The following is an 18,870-nucleotide window of genomic DNA, read 5'->3' as shown; positions in this document are numbered from 1 at the left end:
ATCTGCCTCCTGCACGCCCTCTACTGGGGATTCGAGCCCACAACCCGGGCAGGTGCCCTTGGCCGGAATCGAACCTGGGACCCTTCAGTCCACAGGCCGATGCTCTATCCACTGAGCCAAACCGGCTAGGGCTCGCACCTTTTTTTTGTCTGTTTTGATAGACACTTTTTCCAAAGCAAGTTTGTGTTCCATGAGTGTTTTATAGTGGCACAGGTGGTAGGAGGAAACCAGAACCAGCACCAGATTGCATTTGTGAGCTTTCCTCTGCCTTTAGCCGGGATGTAAGGAAGAGTTTCCTTTTCATTGTGTTTCCTTCCTGCAGACATTGAAGATAGTAGGTTCCCACTTCCTGGTTCCTGTTCCATAAATACTGTGTGTATTGACATAACTTGAACTTTTTGGCACATTACAAATTCTTCGGGGTTAAACAAAAGGGTTTTCTCTAATAGGGTATAACAAGATCATTATCACAAGTTCAGGGGTTTAAGTTACCACTTGCATTTTCCCAAGTAGTTTGAATGCCCCCATGGCTGGAAGCTGTGCACGCTCCCTGGTTCAGCCCCACTTTGAGTTTTTCCACTTGAAGCCTTTCCCATTATAGAAAGCTGGAGTCACCTCACACTGTCTCTCTTCCTCTGCAGAATAAACTCCTTCCTCAGGAAATTAACTTTAAGAGTATCTTGGATCAAGAAAGGCAGTAAGACCGACTCAAAGTGCTTTTATTCCTGCAACATAACACTTGGCTGCTTCTGATCATGTGATACTGGTTTCTAAATTTAAGATGCTGAGATGGGGTGGGGAAGAAGTGAGAACCCCATTTCCTTTTCCCTCTCCCTCTTTTTCTCTGGCCTCCTCACATACCCTTGATTCCTCTATGTGATGAGTATACGGGTATTGTGTCCTTTAATCTGTAAGAAGAATTGAAGTTGCCATTCAATCTTGAAAGCTGCCGTGACCTAGAAGCACAATATCAGTGTCTGGAATCAGACAGAACTGGGCTCCAGTCCTGGCCATGTGACCTTGGGCATGCTACTCTCAGTCTCTCAGAGGCTCAGTATTCTCATCTGTAAAATGGGTGTAATAATTCATCTCCTTCATGAAATTTCCTTGAGAATTAAATGAGATAATGCACATAAAATTTTAACCTAGTGAATAGTCTCTGCCAAGTGACTGATACATGCTGGGTGTCATTATTCCTAGTATTGTGTTTCTTATGCTAAAGATTAAATTATTTGATTGGTTAAAAAATGGTTTGAAGCCTGTAGCCATTGCTACCTCTGAAGGTTGTAGTGTACTCTGGGGGACAGGCCTGGATGTGTGGCCTCTGAAATACGGCCTTAGGAACAAATGCATTTAGATCCATGCCTCTTCCTCCTCATCAGGAACTCATGTCAGATGGCAAGTGAGTGAAGGACAACCATTGATTTATTTTTGTCATAATTGATATGAATAGTATACACTTTGGTAGCAGTGATTTTCCTGCAAAATCCCTCACAACATCCCTCATCCCTTTTTTGTGGCTGAAAAAGTAAATTCAGTATATTTTCCCCTTTCATTCAAAGAAATCGGTAGAAGTAAACTTAAATGGGAATGTGGTGCTTTGGAATAACTTTGTTACCCATTGAAGAAGCTGCCTGCTTGCTCTTCAGAGTTTAGTTCTCGTTATGCCAGGGAGAACGCTTCTGTGGGGTGCCAGCAGCCCCTCATACCTGTCCACCTGCTCTTTGTCAAGGACCGTGGGTTCGGGACATCCCGTGGGCAGCTGGGAAGGTCCCAGGCTGTGGAACCTGAAGATCAGTGGTGACAGGAGTCGGCGCTTCTGTTGGTCCTGTTGTGGGCCACTGGCCATCCTTTTTGGTGACAGTGAATAACAGCCGATCCTTATCTTACCAATGAATGTGATCCTCATCTCCACCATTCGTTATCTTCTTGACAATGAACCAGGAAGCATGTGGCATGTTTGTTAGTCTTCAGAATTATTTTGAGGAGCTAGGCAAGTAAGGCTGCTTGAAATCAGCTTCTAGATAAATATCCTGTCTTGTTTTGCTGGTTGGAGCACTTGACAAATTATTAATTTCTCAACAGAAGTATTTATGGTAGCTCTAATTATACCCTTTCCAAGTTTAATAGCTAACATTTACTGGCTGTGAGCCAGGCATGATTACAAGATTTTTACATGCAATAAGATAAAGAATCTTCACAACAACCCAAAGAGATAGGTATTATTATCATCATCCCCATTTTACAGATGAGAAAACTGCAAACCGAGAGGATCAGACTACGGAGTGAGTGATAGAAGTGGAATTTTTACAGACATTCCAAATCAAGTCTGTACTCTTAACTGTTATGCTATAGTTATTACTTTAACATTGTATATTATTTCCACCAAAAATTTGTTTGTGTAATCAAACACCACCCTTTAAAATTGAAATTAACATCAGTCATTCGAAAAAGTGTTTCTATCTGTTAACGCAAAATAAGTTTTTGTGTAGTCCAATATTCTCCAACCCAGAAATGTTGAACTAGAGTATTTTTATTCCCGTTAAGCACAAGATCAAATATGAGGATTTAGAAGTCATGTTTTTAGAGAAGAGAAACAAGCTGGATTCCGCAGAGGAAGAAATATCACACATGCCTTGAAGGGAAGTAGGAAGACTGGCCTTTGATCCTTATAAAACCCCATGTGCTTCCTGAATCAGTGCGCTGGGAGAAGGGCAGAGCTGTTATAAATCCCCGAGAGAAAAGCCAGAGGGCCTAGGAGAGGACCTTGGAGAATGACCCCAAGGAAGGATGACTTGGAAATGTCACAGAGGCCTCAGAAGAGGAAGATGGAATTTCAGGAGGTCACAGGTGCTCAACATCATCAGATAGTGTAGATGTCAAGAATGGTGGTGAAACCCAGGTCATTGGATTCGGTGGGTGTTGGGCCAAACTGACCTTGGGGGGCGATTTCACTGGCATGTACGCCCAGGGGCTGAGACAGTGAAGACGTAGGAGGCTGCTCACTGCAGGGACCTTTGTCTCAACACCAGCAGATTGAAGTAAAAGTTTTTTTATGACAGGGAAGCCGTGGGAATGTTTGATAGAAAGCCTGTGGAAAGGAAGCTGCTGAATGGGTAAAAAATAATCACTACCGCTGGCCAGCAGGGATCAGTGGTTGAGTGTCAACCCGTGAACCAGGAGATCCCGGTTTGATTCCAAGTCAGGGCACATGCCGGGGTGTGGGCTCAATCCCAGTGTGGGGCGTGCAGGAGGCAGCCGAAACATCTCTCATCATTGATATTTCTCTTTTTCTCCTCTCCCTTCCTCTCTGAAATCAATAAAAAATATATATTTTTAAAGTCACTACTTGGCTATGTATGCAGAAAACGGTGTTTTGTTTTGGATAATTGTTGATATCATTTTTCCTTTAAATTTTATTAAAGGGTTGAAAAGCGATACACCTCACCGTGAGTAGTGGCTTTCTTAAACCGAGGATTATGGAGCACTTTTACCCTTCTGTCCCATATACATTTCTATAAAGGCTAGAATGATCTATAACGAGCATATATTTATTACTTTTAAATTAGGACAACATTGAAAACTGCATAAACATGTATTTTAAAACACTAAAACTACATGTTTAGGTGTTTTATAAAAGGAAGAATTGGCAGTGGTGGTGGTACTGGTTTGCTTTTCACCTGTCAGATTTTGGTTATACAATAAAGTTGCGGAACAATGCCAAAGGAATGTGAGACAAGTCACAGTTAGGGCTGATAGCAGGAGGTTGCAGTCTACCCTTCCCTCATGTCCCCACTCCCATCTTTCCTTGCATATTCCTGGCTGTGTCTTGGTCAACTAACCTATTTCCCATTCTCGGTCATCCCGATTATGTGCTTACGATGTTGGCTAATGCATGTTAAGGTGGAAACTCCCCTTGAGGTGTTTGCATATCTGAAAGCACCTCCTTGATCGAAGGCAGGCCCAGATGGGTCCGAGCCCCACAGGAGGAACCTGTTCTGTCCCACGTCTTCTTTATGACGTTTATGGACCCAAATCTGGGTCCAAGGAAATATCTTGGTTTACGGAGTGAGATTGGGATCCAAACTTTTATATTTTCCAGACATTTCCTCCAGATGTCCTGATTATTTGTTGACTAACCCATCAATTCCTCCAGATTTGAAATGCCACCTATGTCATGTACTAAATTCCCAGGTGTGAGCACACGGTTCTGTTTTGCTCATTCTCAGTCCCAGTCTTTGAATTACAGTAGCTTTACAATCTGTTTTTACTATGTCGTAAGGCTCATTCTTATCAGGAAGAATTGATACCTGTATAATGTCAATCTTATTTTTTCAGGCCGTTTTCTGAAGTACAGTAGTTGAAGGCTGTCTTTATATAGCAGGAACTGGTTAAGTTTAATCCTAAATATTTTATGTGTCTTGTGACAATTATAAGGGTGCTTCTTCTGTTATATTTTCGGAGTGTCATTTATGTATAGAAGAGCCTATTTTTTAACCCAACGATTTTACTGAATTTCATTTGCAAATAATCAGTTGTTTGTACGGGGGAACAATGCCATTGTCCAATAGTCGCTGAAGCTATACCCATCGACATCCACAGACACCTGGAGTGATGGTAGTCTTTCACATCTATGCATTTGTTATTTTTAAATTTATTTGTACCTTGAATTGTGAAATACTTCAAACGAACAGGAAATTGTCAAATACTAACATACCTATCATTTATATTTGACAGATACTAACTTCTTTTCGTATTTATCAGATCTCTGCTTTTTAAACAAAAACCTGGTATAGTACCACAGGTAAACCTGAAATCCCTTTACCATTATTCCATCTCCCTCCTCCCTCTTCCCAGAGTAACTCCTGTCCTGAGGTTGGGGCTATCATCCTATACTCCCTTTGTGTGTGTGTGTGTGTGTGTGTGTGTGTGTGTGTGTATGTGTGTGTATGTGTGTGTGTGTGTGTGTGTGTGTATATATATGTGTATGTATATATGTATATATATATATATGTGTGTGTATGTAGTTCTAGTGTTTTAAAATGCATGTTTATGCAGTTTTCAATGTTGTCCTAATTTAAAAGTAATAAATATATCCCCGTTATAGATCATTCTAGCCTTTATAGAAATGTATACGGGACAGAAGAATAAAAGTGCTCCATAATCCTCGGTTTAAGAAAGCCACTGTTCACTGTGAGGTATATCACTTTTCAACCCGTGCTGTTAGGTGGAATTTAGTAGAACCGAAAACTATCTGATCTGCTTAACAAAAGAAGGCCTTCCCGAGGGAAGCCTAATTGGGGTATGTATTTACCACCATATCCTGTTCTGTATGGATAGTTCTTTATCTTGTTAAAAAAAAAAAAAAAAAAAAAAGACAAGAAAGGGTTGTCAACAAAGGTTACTGGACTTGAAGCGGGGTTTAACCGGGAAACCCATCATTGTTTATGCCACAGAGCAACAGACTTATATAGACTTGATCGCTGCACCTGATAGAGCCCCGGCTTGCACAAAGCAGCCAGCCTTGATGAGCAGCTGGTAAACTTGGAGCACGTATAGGACAATGAGAGGAAGTCTACATATAAACTTCTCCCTGCGAGGGAAGGTGGTTTTTCCATTTGCCTTTTTCTGAGCAATTTAACTTCCTAATTCGTGGTTCAAATTGTTTCAGAGACTATGTAAACCATATGTTTGCTAAGCGCTGGAGACAAACATGGGGAAGTCTCATTAGCAGCAGCTTCCCTCCGGAAAGGGGCTTCTTCCCCAGCCCAGCTTAGCCTGCTTTCTACTTACTGGACAGGAGCGAGGAAGCAGAGGAGGGAATCGGGTCGGAAATAGCTGCCTCTGGCTATATTCCGTCCCCTCACCCCCCCCTTCCTTCTGCTTAAGCACGTAGTCTAGCACATATGTTATCCTCTGTATCAGCACGAGAGCAATAGTGGGTGCTGACTGACATGAGGAGGAGGCAGTTCAGTATTTAGCAGGTCTGGAGAGGGGAAATGCAGTTACTTTTGAACCTTTAGGAGATTAAGTGCATGTGTGTGAGGGAGCATGAGCAGTGACCGGGCTAGCAAGAGTGAGATGCTTTTCCATATTTGTTTTATTGGGTTTGAATAATCGCTGACAAGGATAAAGAAGTTACTACTGTTAAATGAAAGCAAGTTCTTTTTATATTAAATTTATTAAAAGAGTAGTGAAGTTGTAAATGGTATTTATTATGAGATGATGAAGTTTACAGGTCTAGATAAAATGATGTTATTGGATGATTGCTATTGAATCAAATTTTTTTTTAAAAAATGGCAAACATTTCCTGCTTCCTATTTTGGACTCAAAAGTCAAAACAGTGGGATAGTTCCTTATAAGGCCCCTTCAGTGACACAGATGTGTAGCAACTGTCACCTGGAGGTGAACTCTCAAAGCTATGAATAAAGTGGCGTAGCTCATCACCCAATCTGGATATTTGAGAGAACAACAGGCATGCACTGGGTCAGCGGTCACCCTCGCTCTTAATGGTCTTGTAGTTCTTATCGCTGAAGAGAACAATTAAAAACATTCTATTATAATTTATCTCCTTCTTCTGTCTCTAATTACCCTCAAAGACAAAGATTCAAAGCACCCATGAAACACAGTAGCTACTATTGTTTGTATTTGGGCAAACACTGGGGAAATTAGACACTCTAAAACTTAAGAGACACAAAAAAAAAAATAAAAAGATTTAGGTGGTTTATTCGTATTAGTTTACATTAGTTTCCTGTAAACTCTTGGTCTTGGTTTCTAGTGGGGACTACCCAACAGGTAAAACCACTTCACGCTAAAGACTTTTTGGAATGTGAGTCATCTTGAATGACTGCTTTATAGCATGTGCATTTCTTTGCCTCCTATTTCTTTGGAAATGAAAAGACTATCTGTTCAGTGTCATTGTATAAGGCACTACCTAAACACGCAGGCACACGGCATTGGGGTGGTTGGAGTTTTCTGTCTGCAGCAAATTATTTTAACTGGAAATCGAGTGCCTTTGACTAACGGGGGCAGTATTTTTAACTTGTGAGTTGGACCCAGAGTAACTAGGAGTTGCAGAGAGAGGGCCATAACCAGGAAGCCTTCCTCATCTTGTTGTTTCTCTTGTTGAGGTTTTGCTTTTGCTTGTGTGTTTGTTTTATCTTGAGTCCTGGGCTGTTAAATCCATGTCTGAGATATCTGGACACACATTATAAACTTTTTCTGCTCTTCCAAAAACTGCTTTGTTTCTGGTAAACATGGTCTTTTAAACACACAATCTTAGTTGTTTGTAAAGTGTATCATCTCTTTCCTCCTTTTATAAAAATTGTGAGCTTTGATTAGCCTCATTTTGGTATGACCAGTACTGTTGTATATCCTGAGTATGGCTTTGTGCGTCTATAGGCAGTTAGTTCCGGGAGAGCTTTGGGGGTGATCTTGCCGTGTGAGCTTTCAGTTAATACAGATTATTACCCTAGCAACAAAAGACTTGTTAGAGGGCAGTATTTCGCTTTGATATATAATAACTGTGTTTGCTGTCTTTTGAGGGAACACTGTATCACGCTAAATTTTAGAAAAGATAATAGCTTTTCAAGGAGAGTACAGGGGAGTAGTTGATAGGCAGCTGTCCAGCACTGAATAAAAGAAATTCTGAGAAATCTTGAGAAAATGGCTTGTTCTGGAATTCCTAGTATAGGAATTTTTCTTTTCTTTTAATTTCCCTGAGTTCATACATTTGTGTTTATTATTAAGTAAGGAAGCCTTTTGACATTGTTCCTAGACTATACTTAAATGTATTGCATAGTTATCAATTTATTCAACAGATATTTATTGAGCTCTCCCATGTTCAACTGCAAAGGTACATAGTCACAGTAGAGGGAAAGCTGTAGCTAAGCTGGGTAGGGGTTTTCAAGGAGATGAGGGTGTATGCAGGGGGTGATTATAACTAGCCACCAAGAAATCCAAGCATGAACCAGAAGACATGAAGGGTTTAAGGATGGGAGCAAGGTGGTAGCATCAATGGCTTTTAGAAACTGGTAGGTTGAAGAATTGTTGGGCTTTATTAGAAGAAGAGAGACAGGCAGTGGTGATGAAAGTCCTGTTTGACATCCGGATTACAGGTGACAGTCTCATCCACTATTGACATGTTCTTTTCCCCTTTCCTTATAGTGAAGAAAGTTACAACGTCAATGATTATTCCTTAAGAGATCAGCTATTGGTGGAATCTTGTGACAATGAAGAGCTTACTTCGTCGCCAGGGAAGAACAGTTCCACAATGCTTTATTCAAGACAGAACTCTGCCAGTCACCTCTTCACTCTGACCGTCCTTAGTAACCACGCGAATGAGAAAGTGGAAATGCTGCTAGGGGCTGAGACACAGTGAGTAGGGGTGGGGAGAGGGTTTCAGAGCAGCTGGTATCAGTCTTCCCTGCCTCATGGCCCTGGGACTTCCTAGAAATAGGGAGGGGACTTGAGTGGGTGTGGTGATTGCTGGGCTGTGCAGGGGACCAGCAGGAGACACCTTCCCAAAGCTGAGGAAGGCGTTTCTTCAGCTCAAAGACAGTGCAAGACCTTCTTTGGGCACCCCTCTCCTAAGCAGAGAGTGTAATATGTCTGAGCTTTGGATTTTATAAGACTTGAAGTAGCCCTAACCGGTTTGGCTCAGTGGATAGAGTGTCAGCCTGCGGACTGAGGGGTCCCAGGTACGATTCCAGTCAAAGGCATGTACCTTGGTTGTGGGCACATCCCCAGTAGGGAGTGTGCAGGAGGCAGCTGATTGATGTTTCTCTCTCATCGATGTTTCCAACTATCCCTCGCCCTTCCTCCCTGTAAAAAAATTAATAAAAATAGATTTAAAAAAAAAAGACTTGAAGGATAAAAACGTCTTACATGCTTTGGAGGTTAGTGCGTGTCCAGATGTTCTGGAGCATTCTCAGAAACTGGAGACTTCCTTTCATCACTTGCAGTTAGTAATGGCGAAAGTGTGTTGGTTTTGCTTTGTGTCTCCCTTTCCTCTGTGTTTATAAGGAGTGTTTGTTTTTTATCCAGGCCTTGCCAACATAGCAGAGCTCTTCCCAGCTGTCTCCTTTGTAATGTATGCCATCTCCACCACTGTTTCTGAGATTCCTGGAGGAGAGTAGGAAGTAAACCGACGAGCGCAGTTCTTTTTGCACCGAGGCCAGATCCTTTCCTGGGACATTCCGTAGCATTAGTCACCCCACCTGCCTTTTGATTGTACCCCGGGCTGAATGGATATTCCTTTCCTCAGTCAGAAATATTCTCAGAAGATCTGGTTATGTCACCAGTAAACTCATGCGTATGACTCATATTTGTAGTTCTTTAATTAATAGAAAAGAACATTCCAGAAAGGGCATGGGGCAGACGTCTCCTTGGGTACAAAGGGAGTGACTCCTTCACTCTCTCCCACCAGGAACTCAATTACAGTTCAAAAGTAAATAACTAGACAAAGACTTTTAAGCTCACGGATGTGGTGTTGAAGGAAAATATATTACAGCCATATGCACTTTCCTTTAAAAACAGTAGACTGTTTAAAAGTCTAGCAAATTGACCCTGGTGGCTCCGTTCGTTGAAGCATCGTCTGTATACCAAAAGGTTGAGGGGTTCGATTCCAGGTCAGGGCACATACCTAGGTTGCAGGTTCAATCCCTGGTAACCAGTCGATGTTTCTCTCTCACATCTATGTTTCTCCTTTTCTCCCTTCCTCTCTCTCTCAAATCAATAAACATACCCTTGAGTGAGGAATTTAAAAAAAAAATCTGGTAAGTTGGTATATGCCATAATTGGAAATTGCAGGTCATCTCTGGGTTACTTGGTTTTGAGCAATCAAAGTTTAGGCCTATATATCGTGTTTTCTTTGCTTCTAAGATTTGCACAATGTATAGGAGTGTATACATTTTTCATGTTTTGCCTCTTTTGTACATGGTTAATATAGTTCATTAGCAATCCAGTTGAGAAAAGAAGGTTTTCACCACCGCACTGGCCTTGAGTAATTGTAGAACCCAGGCAAGTCACATGTATCCTTTGGCTACTAATTCTTCAATTTGAAAAAGAATAGGGTTCATCCCTAAATATTTACCTTCTTTGAAAATCTGTTCTTTGCAGAGGCCACCTGGGGGAATATGAAATGTAGAGTTAGCTATAGGAGGGGTGCAGCTGTTTGGCACAAAGACAGTTCAACAATCATGACAGTGACATTGAGGAAGAACAGGTCGATAGCTCTGATTACATGAAGAATGCAGAAAAGCTCACTGAAGGGAATGGGGCACACCCTTGGTGAGCATCTGGGCTGTGCCAGGCACTGAGCCAGCTCTAGAACAGGAAGAAGGGGCCCATAGCTGTTTCCAGAGAAAGGGAGAACCTCAGAGCTGAAGGGGCATCTAAGTCAGGTGACAGTGCCAATTCCCCAGGATCAATATTATGTCTGTTCTGGCCAACTGAAGAATACTACCCACTTGGAATCTCAAAAGTATCTTGTTTAGACATATAAAATATGTGATGACCCTAATTACAAGTCCGTAGTCCAACTCCCTTTTCCCCCTAAAAGTAAAACGAGACTCACAGAGGTGAAGTGATTTGCCTGCAGGAAGTGAGTTATTGCCAAAGCTGGGACTAGACCCTGACTTGCCTCAATGCAGAATTATTCCTAGTAGCAGAGTTTTTCCTTTGGTTTTCTCACTGAGAAAACTGTGGCTTGCGAGCCTCATGCGGCTCTTTGGCCCCTTGAGTGTGGCTCTTCCACAAAATACCACGTGTGGGCGCGCACGTACAGTGCGACTGAAACTTCGTGGCCCATGTGCAGAAGTAGGTGTTTTGTGGAAGAGCCACACTCAAGGGGCCAAAGAGCCGCATGTTGCTCGTGAGCCGCATGTGGCTCGTGAGCCGCAGTCTGCTGACCACTGCTCTACGAAGACACCTCTCAGGGCTGCTCGTGGTGATGTTGTCCCCCAGAATTCTGGCTGCTTGCTGTCTGTACCACTCTTAATAATTCATTTTTCTCCTTAGCTTTTTTTAAAATATATTTTTATAGATTTCAGAGAGAAGGGGACAAGGAGAAAAAGATAGAAACATCAGTGATGAGAGGGAATCATTGATCGGCTGCCTCCTACTGGGGATGGAGCCCGCAACTCCGGCATGTGCCCTGACTGTGAACCTAATCATGACCTCTTGGTTCATAGGTTGACACCCAGCCACCGAGCCACACACGGTGACTGGGCTCCTTTGTTTTCTGTCTTGCCTATATTCTGCCCCTAAATCTCTCTTTACTATTCCAGCTGAACTTCTTGAGAGCATAGTCTTCATTTCCCCCCATTAATGCAGCACTTTTATTGGGCACCTACATCCTTTCAAGAGCTACTCTAAGTGCTGGGATGTAGGCGTGAACAGTAGAGACCAGACCCCTGCCCTTTGGGCTTCTGTTCATGTGAGCAGCTTACCTCTGCGTTCTTCCCGCCCTCAAGGAGGGTGACTGGATGGCAGTGAACTTTGGCCAGTCAGCTTGGGCAAATGGCCTATGATGAGCTGCGGCAGTGGGAAAGTATTTCTTCTTGATCCACTTGAAAGTCAATGTAAATGCAGTGAGGACTGCAAAGCCAGGCGATGGAATTTAGAGTGAATGTTGAGTGCTGGGTCATGTACTCTAAGTTAGATGGTGGAGGAAGACTTTTCTGAGGTGACATTTGAACTGAGAGCCCTAAGTGACAAGAAGTTACCCATAGGAAAATGCAGAGCCAGAATGTTGTAGGCAAAGGAAACGGCGAGTGCAAAACCCCTAAGGAAACGAGTTTGATGTTGTCAAACTTGGCTTGAACATAGTGAATGTAGGTAAATAAGAATAAACCAGGGAGCGGGTGGGTGGCTAAGAGGCCAGCGGAGGCCAGGGCATTTCGGAGCAGAGCTATTCCAGGGCCTTCTGTGGACTTTAATCTCCAAACATTACCAACCTGGCATGAGGGTAGGGGTTTAAAATGTATAGTATTTTGACATTTCTGCAGCATCAAAGCATGCAATTATTTTAACAGTAATTCATTTTTATTGGATTTCTGAAAACACTTGGTTCACAATGGATTGGGTGGTGAGGATCGTTTCTTTACCACGGATATTTTGAGAAGCACTAATCTGGAACCTCATAAGTCATGGTTGGGGGATCCCTGGAAGACTGGAGGGGAGGTAGAAATTCCCATGGGGAGAGCAACTCGGGCCATGTTGGAGGGGTCAAGGGGGTTCGGGGTGGTGGTGCCTTGGGCCATGGTATATGAAGGGAGAAGGAAATATTACATTTAGGAGACAGAGACAACAGGACTGACTCACGATGAGTTGGGTGGCACTGCGTGAAAGAGAGGGGTCAGTGATGCTTTGGATTTTTGGTACTTCATACGGAGTTACCCCTTAACCGTCTTCTATATGGCTTCCTCTGCCTCCCTGCTGAGGCTGTCCCATCCAAAATTATCCATTAGCCTAGTTACCACACCCAGTCAGTCTTCTTTCTTTACCGCAAGGCCATTTAAGGTTGACCATCAGACTGAGGCTAACTCCTTTTGGAGATGCTTTCTCAAAGAATCTCTTAGTTTTATGTCCATGTTTAACCCTCCCTCTTCGCTTTCCCTTCAGAAATGCAACCTGTCTGAAGCCAGGCATCACCCCTGCCCACCGCTTACTCAGTTACTCAGTCTGGAGACTTGGTGTCACTTCTGATGCTCCCAGTCTGCGCAGATCCATCACCGGCCAGCCCTTCCTGTACTAAAGTCTACTGCAGCCTTCCGCGTGTTTCCACTCCACTCCCTCCTCCTAGAACACCCCCTATGCCACTTACCTTTTGAACCACCTAACTATCTTCTCTCTAATCATTCTGCATGGCGTTATGACTAAATTCCACACCCAGCTCTGGTTTTGTCCTTGTCTCACTTTGTACCTAGCAAGCTCCCACTAAATATTTTTGGAATTGACCCACAATGAATATAATTAGCTTTTCTTTATCCAAAGGAAGGCAGCGTAGTAGCCACATGGAGGGAGATACTGCCTCTCTCCCAGTCTCTGTTCAGGGTTCTCTTTTTGGTGCTGGAGCAAATTTTCTCTAAATTCCATGTGTTTACAACGTTTGCTCATTAAGGAGTTGATTAAATTTTTTTTTAGGATGTACATCTAGGCCATGCATACTGCTATATCTGTTTGCCTGTTAAAGATCTTAAGTCATTGTCTTGTTAATGAGACAGGAGTCTGTGAAAATTACAAAAGCTCACCCTTTATGAAAGGACAAAGGAAGAATGTTTTACTACTGTCCTCTCTTTTCCCTCTGGGCCTTTCCAGAGGAATGTGGGAGCCGAAGAGCCCCCTTTGTCTGCCTTCATTCAAATGAAGCCCAGACAGCTGCTGCTGGCACAGACCAGGGGCCGAGGCAAGTGGCGTTCTGGCATCTTTTGTCCCCAGTGGAATTTGGATGGCATCTGGGTCTAGTGTACATCGTGATGGGATGCCAGGAGATACTCAGCGGTGGGCACAAACTTTCTTCACCCATTATTTTTAGCGATAAGATGTAATCACCTGACATGGTAATCAAAGATCCTTCTCAACATTTCTCTCTCGCAAGAACTGGGAGCCTAATGGATGGGGTTGGTCCTGTCAGCTGTGCAGACAGCCACCTCCTGGGCCTGCCAACAAAGGCGCATGGATTGCCCGGAGTCTTTTGTGCTCTTCTTGCTTATGTTAATAATTTAATTAACAACAGAAAGTAAATGGTACGGGATAAAACTGTAAATAGTATGTTTGACAAACTCTTACACACCCTTTAGGGAAAATCTACAATATAGAGATGACAATGGACATGGAAAAAAATACATTTATTATAGGCCGGAGTATTTTCTCCATGTTGAATCTTGAATCCGTGTCCAGTAATGATCTTTTACTTGTACATTGTCCGTCAAAATTCATTATCATTTGTGGATCCTCATTACTGACCCCAGTGAAGGAGGAGGGTAGGTGATAGTACGGATCTTTCGTTATCCAGGAAACAATTGACCCACTGCAGGTGAACTCCTGGATGCTGGAATAGACTAGGTCTCATGAGCTATTAGATATGACAAGAAATAATTACACTGCAGTGCATGTCACAGAGCCTAAATTCTAGCACTCTTAGTGGGCTTGGGGAATGATTTTGCTCCGGCTCTAGTCCAGCTTCATTGGCTTTGTCAAACAGCATCATGACATCATTTTTCTTCTTACCCTGTGAGTTTTCTTTCATGGAACACTTTATTGAGCTCAGCTAGTTGAATTGAGTGTCAGAGTGAACAAAAACAGCATCTCCACTGTCTTACTCGTTATGGTTATGCAAGCTTGGAAGACTGTTAACCACAGGCTGTGGGTATATACGAATTTCAAAAGGCACCACAGGTAAATGTCTAGGCTGTGAGAAGGAACCCCAAAGGTATCTGGTCAAATGCCATTCTAAGAAGGATAAAAGGAAGGTGGGGCAGCAGCTGGGGTCTCGGCCTCTATGGAAAGGTCAGGAGGACCAGGTCGGCGGTCAGGTCCTTGGTGGGCATTCCATTCCGTTCAGCCTCATCCTCAGGCTTGCCTCTTCGTTTCAAAGCCGACTCTGCACTTTCTCAGTACTTACCTGCCTTTTCTAGCCGATGCCTGGAATTCAGGGAAAGTCCAGCTTTGCACACAGTATCTTCGAACTGTGTGCAACTAAGCTTTAATCGACTGTGTTTTCAATGAATGATATGCGAGCAAACTCCTGCGCAGGGAACAGTACTTGCATCATTCATGCCTTGCACTGAGAATGTGGGGGTTTTGAAAGGATGGCATGGGCAGATGTTTGTGTTAAAGGCGTCTCTTCTCAACTCGATCCTCTCCCTCTCCCCGGTCCGTGTGTGCTGTGCAAAGCGCTCTGCCCAGGCCCATGGCTCTGCGGGGCTTGTTTTCTGCTCCGCCTGCTCCGCGCTGAGGCCTGTGAAGAGCAGGAGAGCTGTTGACTCGCTGGCGGCCTCAGCCTAGCCCAGACCCTGGCACAGGCCGGCGCTCAGTGAACGTGGAAGAAAGGAGCGGTCGGAGAGCCTCAGAGGTTGATATGCCCAGGTCCCCAGGAGGGCAGCCCTGTTGATTCTCTCACTTTGTTTGGGCCAAGGGAAAAGTCTAGGAACTAGGTGTGTGGGGGGCGGGGGGGCCCTGTGACTTCATGTTGACTGGTTCATATTGTCCCCCGAGAAAAGAGCTGTCTGGAGTGAGCCCCGGACTTGATATCTGCATTTCCTAATGGGTATGTCTGGGCCTGGTTTGTCTTGTTCTTAGACTCCCGTCTTTTATGGAGCGCCTCCTCCCTGTGTGAGAGGAGCTGTGCTCTCTGCTAGCTGACCGAGGGGATGCGGGAGGTGGGGCGCTCCTTGGCAGGGCTCCTGGAGGCCCTGGGGGAAGTCGTGGGGTTCTGACAGCATCTACTCCATTGAAGCCATTTCAAGAAGGGGCCCCTTTCAGCCAGGGCAACAAGGAGTGTCTTGTTCTGTCCTCCGGAGCCCCGCGAGGGCCGCCGTGTCTGAGCGGTGCATTAGCATCAGGCAGCATGCCACAGGAGGGAAGGGTTTCATCGGGGCCCCTGGGAACTGGCCGCAGGGGGAGGCCGGCGGAAAGCGGCCACTCGCTGCCAGGGCAGTGCCGTGCCAGGGAAACTTGACGTGGAGGATGCAGCCGGCAGCAAGGGCCGTGGCGTGGGCCGCGGCGAGCCACAGGGGAGCCTGGCTTGTGGATGTGGCACGGAGAGCACGCAGATGGGTCATTTTAGGTTTCTCTTGGGAGCAGCCCTCCCACCGTAAGATGCTTTGTTTTCAGTTTCCTTTGTACTTTGCAAATTCCAGTTGAGCCCGAGGGTAAAAAAAAACAACAACAAAAAGAGATGGTACCCCACAAAGAGATGATATCACAGACTCAAGTGTTCGCTTGGGGTTATTTTCAAGGAAATGATGCTTTCGTGTTCTTGATAAAACCATCCTGAAGCCCTTTGAATGCTTTTAAAAGCCAGACAGCATGGGGAGGTGCTGTTTAAATTGTGTATATTACTCCTGACTCTCCAGCCCCACAGAGCCCAGTCTCCTCCTCCTCCTCTAAAGAAGCCTGTCTTTCGCACACTGCTGTGTCCACGCTTCCCGCCTTCTCGCATTACGCCGTGAGCACCCACGAGGGAACCCCAGCTCGTGGACCCCAGACCACCTGGCTTTACCTTCTGACTGCACTGCTTGAATTGTTTTTTTGTATGTGTGTGTGTGTTGTTTTGTTTTTAAATATATTTTTCTTGATTTCAGATAGGAAGGGAGAGAGAGATAGAAACATCAATAATGAGAGAGAATCATTGATCGGCTGCCTCCTGCACGCCGCCCCCCCCACTGGGCATGTGCCCAGACCAGGAATTGAACTGTGACCTCCTGGTTCATAGGTCAACGCTCAACCACTGAGCCATGCTGGCCTGACCGCTTGGCTGTTTTACTGTGAGCAGGCACTTCACACTCCCAACTTCAGCTTTGTCCTCTGGGAACACGGAAATAATCATGCCAGTATTTTCTTTCAAGATTTTTGATAAGACTAGATTAGATGGTACTTGCAAAATGCAAAACGTCCTCTACCTGTCACGTAAATAAACCTGTTTAGAACAAGGCCCAGTTCCTACCCTCCTGGGGTGTATGGCCTGGTGAGAGAAACAGGCGAGTCGGTAAATGTTGGGGGATCGGTGTGGGATGAGTGACCCATGATTTCATAGGTCAGCAGGTGTTTGCCGAGTCCCTGCTGTGTGCCAGGCCGTGAGCCGTATAGATACGGTGCCTGCTTTCACGAGGCTTACGGTGGACCAGGAGCGTGCAGAGGGGAGTGTGGGAACAGGACCGCCAGACTGGGATGGGGACGAAGTATGGGTGCACGCATCAGAGCAAGCTGCCTGGGAGAGGCGAGGCTTGTGTTTTCAGTGTGGAGTGGGTGTGTGGAACAAAAGAAGTCAGACAAAAAGGGGACACAACATGGGATTCCATTTTCTTACAGAACGGGATAGGCAACACTTGTCTATGTTGGTGGCAGCCAGAACCGGGGTTACATTTCCGGGAGGCCATTGCTTGGAAAGGGATAAAAGGGGACCTCCTGGCGTGTGTCTGCGGACCTGGTGGAATGTGTACGTGGGTAAACCTAAGGAAACTCACAGAGCTAGTTACACGTAAGATCAGTGCAGGGTTTTATTTTACATACGTTCTTCAATCTAACATTTTTAAGTAGCGATTATGAGGGGGTGTGGCTCAGTAACACAGCAGGAAGGTTGTATTTGAGAGTGAACAGAGCCAGTAGAAAAGGTGTGGAACAGCATGACGTGTTCTAGCACTGGACATCGGCTGCTCTGGATGGAGGGTGGATACACGTGGGGGTGAAGAGGGGGTGGCAGAGCCCGGCCGGTGTGGCTCAGTGGTTGAGCATTGACCTATGAACCAGGAGGTCACGGTTCGATTCCCGGTCAGGGCACATGCCCGGGTTGCGGGCTCCATCCCCAGTGTGGGCGTGCAGGAGACAGCCGATCAGTGATTCTCATCATTGATGTTTCTATCGCTCCCTCTCCCTTCCTCTCTGAAATCAATAAAAATCTATTTTTTTAAAAAAAAGATGGGCCGAAACCGGTTTGGCTCAGTGGATAGAGTGTCGGCCTGCGGACTGAAAGGTCCCAGGTTTGATTCCGGTCAAGGGCATGTACCTGGGTTGCGGGCATATCCCCAGTAGGAGATGTGCAGGAGGCAGCTGGTCGATGTTTCTCTCTCATCGATGTTTCTAGCTCTCTATCTCTCTCCCTTCCTCTCTGTAAAAAATAAATAAAATATATTTAAAAAAATAAAATAAAAAAAAATAAAAAAAAGATGGGATGTTAGTGAGAAAGAAGCATCTTTTAGGTGCAAGCTATTATGGGAGGAAAAACGTTGTTTTTCAAGTACTGGACATGAAGAAGGGAAGAAGGTAGAGTGGCCCTAGTAGAAATTGACCTTGGTTGGAATCTCGGATGTTAGAACTTAGTATCCTCATCTTTCTCACCGGCTTTTGGGAGGACTGTATGATATAATGGATGGATGTCAAGTGCTGTGTCTGCCACGTCGTATGGACTTAATGCTTCTTAAGATATTTCAAAGTTGTGTATGGGTGTGTGGCTCATTTCATTGCAATCCCAATATTTGGCTTTTCCAGGCCATAAACTGTATTATGGAGTAGTGCTTGCTTATATGAAACTTTTGATCCTTTCATTAAATAATTATTTTGTTTCATGTAAATATAGCTTAATGTTGAAGAAAAAGTCTTGGTTGTTTTGTGCCTTGAATTATTTTTGGCTATACTCATTAAGCCGTATTAATAAGCATTTGAGCACAGTCTAAAAAAGGTCAAAAATTTCTATTTCAATAGAGTTCATATTTGGCAATATTGGTTGAAGAGGGAACAAAGCAGCTTTAAATATGTCACGTTTCTCCTCTTTTCCGAAATGGTTTGAGTATGGGGGGAAGGGGAGGGGAGGGCATGGAGGGAGACTGCCTTAGTGGGATGTTTCTTCTTTTTTAAGGAAATTTACTTTTTTGAAATGTTTAACTTCAGATTATGCGTTACTGAACATGCTTTTGTGATTGCAATGTGTAAGTGTAGTCAGCTCTTTATTAAAGGTTAAACTGTCAAGTGAGAAGTTCCACTTCACCAATAGGTAGCCAAGTTCATTCAGAATAGTTTAAGTGTCCCAGATGACCATTTAAAACCCCTTACCTTTGTTGTGAAGGTCAGCCCCAGACCTCTCTAGGCCATCTCTCCCCTGTTTGGGAAGTGGCTTTGCATTCTAGGACATGCTTCGTTCTCTGTAAACAC

General features: G+C 44.3%; 1 protein-coding gene across 7 annotated transcripts in view; it reads left to right on the top strand.

The window, feature by feature from the left end:
* Nucleotides 1-18,870, top strand: part of ARHGEF26 (Rho guanine nucleotide exchange factor 26) — a 112,128-nt gene that overhangs the window by 88,696 nt on the left and 4,562 nt on the right. For 3 of the 7 annotated variants that reach the window (XM_036348804.1, XM_036348802.1, XM_036348801.1), the window contains 2 exons: nucleotides 8,167-8,376; nucleotides 12,625-12,750. In XM_036348804.1, the coding sequence (XP_036204697.1) occupies nucleotides 8,167-8,376; nucleotides 12,625-12,750 (336 nt within the window). Of the gene's footprint in view, nucleotides 1-8,166; nucleotides 8,377-12,624; nucleotides 12,751-18,870 lie in introns of those variants that run through there. The other 4 variants (XM_036348807.1, XM_036348805.1, XR_004973964.1 and 1 more) reach the window with 3 other exon arrangements.

The sequence above is a fragment of the Myotis myotis genome, unplaced genomic scaffold (genome assembly GCF_014108235.1).
Source record: "Myotis myotis isolate mMyoMyo1 unplaced genomic scaffold, mMyoMyo1.p scaffold_m19_p_2, whole genome shotgun sequence".
NCBI classification, from domain to species: domain Eukaryota; kingdom Metazoa; phylum Chordata; class Mammalia; order Chiroptera; family Vespertilionidae; genus Myotis; species Myotis myotis.
Note: the sequence above shows the minus strand (reverse complement) of the source record. Positions and strands in the feature narration are given on the sequence as shown.